We start from the raw sequence: 8,238 nt of genomic DNA, 5'->3' as shown, positions 1-8,238 counted from the left end.
ATATATATATATATTTTATATATATTATATATATATTATATATTATATATATATATATATATATATATATATATATATATATAATATCTATATAAACAATATAGAAAATAGTCATGAAAAGACCTAACATACTTTGAGATGAAAATTAGTCTGCAAACAATTGACGACTTTGATATGTTCAACTCTGGTCATTAAGTTTTTATTAATGATTTTAACTAATAGGTCATATTAGTCTAAATTCAATAATTGTTCTGTTTTAGGTGATGGCGTATATTTAAACATTTGTTTTGCATTAAATATTATATATATATATATATATATATATATATATATATATATATATATATATATATATATATATATATATATTGAAGACATGTCCTTTCTCTGATACCACTGTTCCACACACACACACACACACGTGTGTGTGTGTATTATATTATATTATATATATATATATATATATATATATATATATATATATATATATATATATATATATATATAAAATGGTGTATACTGACTGGCAGCAGGTTTTCATTTATACAGGTTTCATTGAATATGACTGCATATTCTGTATTGATTATTTTTTATTTAAGGCTTCTATCCCTTTGACTAGTGCTCTTCCAATTAAACCAAGATGCAAGAGCACTAGTCAGAGGGATAGAAGCCGTAATCAAGAAAATAATAAACACAGAATATGCAGTCATATTCAATGAAACATATATATAATTTAAAAAAAAAAAAAAAAAAAAAAAAAAAAAAAAAAAGAGATCATGCAGCTTCAGATGCACACATCACATTAAATTAAAAAAAATACTCCAAGCTTATTTCTTGATTTTGTGATTTATTCACAATAGCTCTCGGAGTATTTTATAAGAATTTACTGTGGTTTTGCATATTTTAAATAATGAATATAAATACTGTATTGTATATACTGTACATTTAAATTCAATAATTAAGCACACCCCCACAAAAGCATGCAGACACATATATACATTCATACATACTGTAAATTATAAAGTACACACTGCAGCCTTAAAAAGGCCAGATGACTGTAAATGGTTCCAGACCCATTTTGAACTTTAAATTTTTGTATATATTCAAATGTATTACATCAGTACTGTATTTTTTTGCCAAATTTCATTTTTTCGACAGGTGATAATACATTTGTGCATGTGAACTCAAAGATTTGCACACAATGCTGTACAGTAAGTGCACTTTAAGTAATATATGTACTTATTCTGTAGCACTGTATGGTATACGTGTAAATACAAAATTAGCAAAAAGGAACAGATGCCTTTTTGGAGAGTAATCATGCTAAAGCAAAGTCATCAAACTGTTGAGTGCCAGGTTTAACGGGCAAGTGGTCCCGACATGCCACTAACACTGCGAGAAAGACCTTAACTTGACTCTTAGACAGAGGTAAGAAACTTGACCGTTTTTAAAATGGAAGATTTGGCAGTGTAGCTATATATTTTCAACTCTTACTCTATCCCTCTGGAAATTTTTGGCATTCCTAACGTTATCTTGCATAACTTTAGGAATAAATTTAGGAATAAATGACAATATCTTCGGGGTCCGTCTTGCAGGAAGTATCCAAAAGATTGTCTATTTAAGTTAGACACTAAAGTCTACCTTAATGCATATTTCCTTTTCATCCAGAAGTGGTCAGCTTTGTTCTCGACTCACAATTGGGAATTCCGGCTTCAAATCCCAGGTAGGACAGACATGGTTGATGTTTCCTGTCACCTAATGCCTCAGTTAACCTAGTATTAAACAGGTACCCAGAAGTTAGTCAGCTTGTTGTGGGGGTTGCATTCTGGGTGGGAAGGGTCAGTAGTTCAACCTTGTGGGAATCTCTCAATATATGCCTAACAAGTTTGTACATACAGGCTTCCTGTCCCAACAAAATTCATTATTTCATCATTATAGTTCTCAAATAATATTTATGGCACCCACACACCCCTCTTAAATAACACCACACACTTCACATTCAGCACTAAATTTATAACCATAGACCTTCCACTTATCAATTCCATGCCATCTTTTAATATTCTGAAGCCGCCCAGAATTTGCTATAAAAGCAATATCAAAATTATAAGCACAAATGTCTGCTGTACCTTTGATTTGATCATCACCCACAAGAATTCCAACAAAATTCTTTTGAGTAAACCACCTTCATGCTTCCTCACCCAAGTCAGGTCCTGCCATGACTCCATTGGCTTTATGATTCAGTATGTTGAATTTTTGGAAAATGCAATGACAGCCAAATCAATTATTTTCCTTTTGTAGTCACAAGGAGCCCGTTTCAGCAAAGATGCTCGATATATCTTTACTGAAACAGGCACATCGGGAATACATTTAAGTAAAAATATGATGATGTACTGGAAAATGGCCAAGGTGTTCTGTGCATATTTTGCATATAAACTGTATTTTAGATTTAATGATCCATGTATTAATATTCTTATCTATTTGTCAGATGTATGAAAGTTCACAATATTTATAATGAAGTTATTCAATACCTGGATTATCTTGATTGGTTCTTTTTTTGGGAATAGGAAAATGTACTGAAAATTGTGCTCAGAGATTCATATTAGGTCAGACTGCTAACTTAATTTTAACTCTAAATAAAATCACATACAGGTAGTTCCATTAAATATATAAATGATAAAAATATAAACAATTTAAAATTTTACAAAATTCAGCTTGTTAGGCAACTCTGGCTATTAAGTACACTATTACACTTACACATGCAAACACCCACACTTGCATATATGCATGCATACACAAACACCCACATGCATGCATGCACACACACTCCTGCATACATTCTATCCTTTACTGAATATGCAAAAACCACAATAAATTAAAGAAAAACACTGACACTTTTGTAAATACACTGCATTATCAAGAGTTTGGAACATTTTTTTTATGCAAAATCGAAAAAAAATTATTTTGTGTCACTGTCAATGCGTGGGTAACAATAGCCTTCTACTTGCCACATGGGCATAGCCATAGCCTTCCTTTCAATTAAGGCAAAAGATTAGGTGAAGGCAAATGTATTCTTGGATCAGTAAAATAAATTAATATACAATATTGTTATAAACCAAATTTTCCTACCCTAGTCCTATATCAGCTTCTGATCTATTACTAACAAGTAAAGCAACAATACCTTTCAAAAAGGTATAAAAACCCATTCTTCAGACTGAAAGTGAAGGGTGCAAGGCATCACGCAGAGTTACATGCACCAGTCACCTTTACTATATACATGAGGGGAATATTGGCATGTCCAGTTTGTACAGTGACACTGCGTATGATTGAGTTTCACTTTGAGGTAATGCCCAACTGCTTTGGACAAATGCAGATGCAAAGCTACATATGTAATCCTCTACTATTTACATAATCAATTAAAATATGCTCTTATAAAGAGGTGTGCAAAAGTTTTCATAGAGAATATGGTCCCTACACAAAACTCATGAGTCCGGGATCCTATACACAGCACAACAAACGAGCAGTTAAGGTAAAATATTTCAGATACCCTTGAATGCTGCTATTGATACTGATATCTGTATATCACTAACACTTACACTTAAGCTCTCTATATTATGTGAGGGTCAATGTTAAGAGCAGTGGGAATTTCAATTCAGGATTGGTTCAGGTTCAGATTTAATATTATCTAGGCCATCACGATACATTAGAGATGTACGATCTACAATACCAGCCAAGCTGGAGGCATCTCCATGGTTGTCAAATTGGTTTTGAGTTGGACCACTTCGTGCAATGCTTTCACCACTACCCTGAGTGGGGTTCATGTGAGGGTTTGTTAGTTTGCTGAAGAGCAAGGCTTCAGGCGATGGCTCAACATCATTAGAATTCATTCGAGAAGCATGGGCATTGAGACTGTTCATGGCATTCATTACCTGCATTGCAGCAGTTGGATGAGGATGGCGAGGGAAAGCGGGATGGAAGGGACTGATAGGAGTTTGTGGGTGTTGTGGGTGTTGGTGACCAGAAAGGTGAGGATGAGCACTTTCACCAAATAATCGTGCCAGATGGACAGGTGATGCCAGAGATGTAGCTAAGGGAGAGGGAAGTCCACTGGGTAACAGGCCTCCAAGTTGTGGATGCTGGTGATGCTGCTGTGGATGCTGGGGTTGTGGATGCTGTTGGTGTTGACCCTGGAGTTGCTGGCCAGGAAGCTGACTATGATGCTGACCTCTAGGTGGTCCTGGATGTGGGACATGGTGTGGACCATGGTGTGCACCATGATGTGGGCCATGATGTTGACCATGGTGTGGGCTTGGATGTGAACCTGGACTTGGATGTGAACCTGGACTTGGATGTGAACCTGGATGTGGCCCATGGTGTGGTCCTTGACGTTGAGCCTGGTGCTGTGGTGATGGCTGTTGCTGCAGGTGCTGTGGTGGTTGTTGCTGCTGCTGCTGCTGTTGCTGTTGCTGCTGCTGTTGTTGCTGCTGCTGCTGTTGCTGCTGCTGTTGCTGTTGCTGCTGCTGCGACTGTGGTTGCTGTGACTGAGGTTGCTGTTGATGTGGTTGCTGCTGTGATTGTTGCTCCTGCTGCTGTGGTTGAAGTTCTTGTTTTGGCTGTTGCTGTTCTTGTTGTTGGTTCTGATGGGAATTATTTGGTGATGTTTCTCGCTGTTGAATCCCTGCATTTGGACTAACTGGCGACTCTCCATTGGTAACATTACTAGTAATACTGCCATTACTTGTAGTGCCATTGCTGTTAGCAAGGCTAAACACTGGTGAGGACACGATGGAGGACGTAAGAGTCATAGTAGTTAGACAAGCAGACACCATACTATTAGGAGAAGGAGTAGAGTTGTTTACCATGGTGGTATTAGCCAAACGAGATTCATTAGATGTTGGACTGCACACTGCTGTAGCTACTGTGCTTCCTGGAGTTGGAGGTGTAGTAAGGGGCAAGGCGACAGGTGTAGTTGTAGCTGGTGTTGTAGATGGTGTTGGGATCGGGGTGGCTCCTGTAGGTGTTGATGGTGCTGGGGTGGCTGATGCTGGAGTGCTGGGAGCAGTTGAAAGACTTCCATTATCTGGGGTGTCAAGAGATAAGCCTGTCAAGATACCAGACACATTGGGTAGCATAGGACCATTGGGCTTCATGAGCATACCAGCAGGATCATCCTGAAAAATAAAAAGTCCAAATTAATTTTCTTTCATTAAGGATAAAAAAAATTCAAAGAGAATGAGGGAGCTTATGCCCTTAACAACTCATTCCTAGCCTCCTGAGAAGAGACATATGGTATCTCTATTACTGCCTTCCAATTATTACTTGACACCAAGAGAGAAAGGTCATAATAAATTTGAAATAAGACCCAGAGAAGCCAAGAACCATGTGACCACTTCTCAAACCGTCTAGTTCTAATAAGTGGGGAGCACCTTAGACAAGCTGCTGGCTTCCTGTCCTCATTATATACACAAGCTAAATCTATTTCCATCCCACTTTTATTTTAACTACATTAGCATTACAAAATTTACTAATCATACCAATATATATTTTAGTCCATCAGTAGGTACAGAGGGAAGGGCAGTAACCTACTGATATTTTATAGGATCAACACAACAAACTTAACTTCTTACTCTTCACAATAAAATGACAAAGTATGAAATGTGAAGACTACTGTGCAAATTATATTCTGTATGTATATATTATTTGCACGGTATATTACAGTGCTGAACTTTTCAATATTACTACTGAAAAGTTACACTAATAGTTTAAAGAGACATTGTGGTTTTAATAAAGAAGAGGTAAATATACTAACCCGATGCAGCTTGGGCGTAAGTGGCTGCTTGTTTTCCTAAAAAAAACACAGAAAAAACATAGTGAACACCAAGTCTACAGTAAAGGTAAATATTGTGACTAAATGTTGGGGAGATGAGTTCTACAGGTCTTGGAGACAATTACTATTAGTGAACGAGTAATTAATTAGAGGGTGAAGATAAAATGACACAAAACACATGGAAATACCGTACTGAATTCAGTAACTTATGTTCCATTTGTGCTGTTGGTAGTGAGTTAAGCCAAGTAATGCCTGTACTTGTAAAACATTAAATTTGAGGAAGAGGTGGAAAGGACATTTATATAAAACATTAATCATTACTTATGTGCAAAATACATGCAGGGTGTTTTTTTTATTTTTAATAAAATCACCAAAGTGACATCATTCTCAAGTTATTTTTTCTAATACAATAAATCAAGGCAGATTATTTTGTTTTAATCAAGAACAAATGGAAATGAAATAGATACTAGGAAAAACATATTCTACAACAAATATTCATAAAAAAAAGTTTGGAGACGTTATTAACACAAATTCGTTCAAAGTGCTGCAGTGAACCTGAATTGTATAAAATGGGAGTGCATGTGCTCTCAGGTAAACATAACACTCAAAACTGTGAAACTAATTCACTCTTGAATAAAAGGAAATTGATGCAAGCTTCAGTGCAATTGGACAGTACCTTTGTCTTCCCGCCCACCTTATGCTCATTTTCCTTGAACACAGAGGTGTCCCGGAAGACGACGGCCCTGATCACGCCCTTGATCTGATCCTCCGGCCACGACCCCAGCAGTATCCTCTGTGGACGACCCCGACCCTTAGGCCGCATGTCCCCTGGCTCTTGTGACGGCCCCAGCAAGTTGTGTACCCGGTTGGCGTAAAGTACAAACGTGGGGTATGGTATGTCGTACTTGCGGGCAGCCTGTGGACGAATGTAAATTTAAAAGTTATGTGTGCACAAATTTGTATTGTAGTTCTCCTAATACATATGAGCAACATTATAATAATGGACGATGGGTTGATTAGGCACAGTAATTTTAGCAGGATTGAACCGCAACATTTGCAGATTGATAGACGATACCAAAATATGATGGAGAAATAAATTCACAAGACAAAAAAATGGCTACAAGATGATCTAGATAACCTTTCAAAATGGACGAAAGATTTACAGCAGAAGCTTGATGTTGAAAAGTGTAGATTTCTGAACTTAGATAATAATAATAATAATAATAATAATAATAATAATAATAAGAGTTTCTAGATATCAGCTTGACAATGTTGAAAATGTAAAGTCTTGAAGTGAGAAAGCTCTTAGTCATGATTAGTAGGGATCTTAGGCCAGAAAAATCAGTGCATAAATGTACAGAGTCAGGCAAATATGATAAGATTGATTTCTTGAAATGCTAGCATCAAAATATCTAATATTATTGTTCATCTTTATTTTACTCTTGTTAGGCTCCATATAGATTATGCAATTGAGGGGTGACATGATTGAAGTACTGGTATATAGATGTATGAAAGGGAATGTAAATAAGATTTTTAATATATCAACACAAATCAATGGATATAGATTGTACAAGTTTAGATTTAGAAAAAACCCTGGGTAAATACGATTTGGAAATAGGTTTACTGATTTATGAAACAAATTACCGTATAACTTTATAGACGTGGGATCAATGGAGTGTTTCAAGCATAGGTTACACATATATATACGACGAGTTTGGGTGCATGTAAACAGAAGCTGGCTCAAATGATTACTAGTTCTTTCTTTTATTCCTATGTTGTTGTCAATGCTTTGCAAAATTAAACAACAAAGCTTGCAACTAAAAGTATACTATATACAGTATGAAATGCAGGAAATTAGGAAAGTTACACCATCTACAGACTCTCCATCATGTAACATTACTTGAAGATAAACCTAAGAACTAATATAATAAAAAGTGAATCTGCCTGATGATGGTTTTAGCAAGAGTACAAGTGCCCACCTGAGACAAGGACAACCCTTCCTTCAGCACAGCGTGGATGGCCTCGGCCATGGTTTCTGGTCTCCAAGACTTCAAAGGTCCACGTTCTCTAAACCTCAGGTTCTGCAGGAGGGATTGGGTCTGGTTCCAGCTCTTCTGCCACGCTGCCTGCACCTGCGCCTGGTATGTGTCTGTTGGGAGAAGCCTAAGTGTTAGATTTGTGGCACATCTAAATGTATTTCATATGTACACAGTAGCTCATTTTTAATATAGATATGAGGCACTCAACATATAATGCAATATATATACAGGGTGTCCCCAAAAAATGTACACACACTTTAACACCGCTCAATTGATGTTTCCCTTCACATTTATTTTTCAGTAAGATGGGGCATCCCCACACAACCATCGTGATACAAGTTTCTACCTTGATGGGATCTTGCCAAAGAGGTAGATTGG

At 36.6% G+C, this 8,238-nt stretch overlaps 1 protein-coding gene across 2 annotated transcripts; it reads right to left on the bottom strand.

Moving 5' to 3' along the window:
* Nucleotides 1–455: 455 nt before the first annotated feature.
* LOC123760693 (myb-like protein Q) lies at nucleotides 456–8,238 on the bottom strand. 2 transcript variants are annotated; one of them, XM_045746477.2, is made up of 4 exons: nucleotides 7,801–8,238; nucleotides 6,498–6,737; nucleotides 5,804–5,839; nucleotides 456–5,165 (listed from the first exon to the last, which is right to left on the bottom strand). In XM_045746477.2, the coding sequence occupies exons 1-4, from the start codon at nucleotides 7,849–7,851 to the stop codon at nucleotides 3,642–3,644; spliced, it is 1,851 nt and encodes a 616-aa protein (XP_045602433.2). In that variant the 5' UTR covers nucleotides 7,852–8,238; the 3' UTR covers nucleotides 456–3,641. The 2 variants fall into 2 exon arrangements, with proteins under 2 accessions (XP_045602433.2, XP_069184450.1); XM_069328349.1 differs by having other exon boundaries at nucleotides 6,516–6,737; nucleotides 7,801–8,237.

The sequence above is a fragment of the Procambarus clarkii genome, chromosome 21 (genome assembly GCF_040958095.1).
Source record: "Procambarus clarkii isolate CNS0578487 chromosome 21, FALCON_Pclarkii_2.0, whole genome shotgun sequence".
NCBI lineage: Eukaryota > Metazoa > Arthropoda > Malacostraca > Decapoda > Cambaridae > Procambarus > Procambarus clarkii.
This window is presented reverse-complemented; position numbering and strand designations above follow the sequence as displayed.

Coding starts and splice junctions, on each gene's coding strand:
- LOC123760693 (XM_045746477.2), bottom strand. CDS start 7,851: ATGGCCGAGGCCATCCACGCTGTGCTGAAGGAAGGGTTGTCCTTGTCT. Junction 6,738..7,800: donor AAGGGTTGTCCTTGTCTCAG/GTGGGCACTTGT, acceptor ATTCGTCCACAG/GCTGCCCGCAAGTACGACAT. Junction 5,840..6,497: donor AGGTGGGCGGGAAGACAAAG/GTACTGTCCAAT, acceptor TGTTTTTTTTAG/GAAAACAAGCAGCCACTTAC.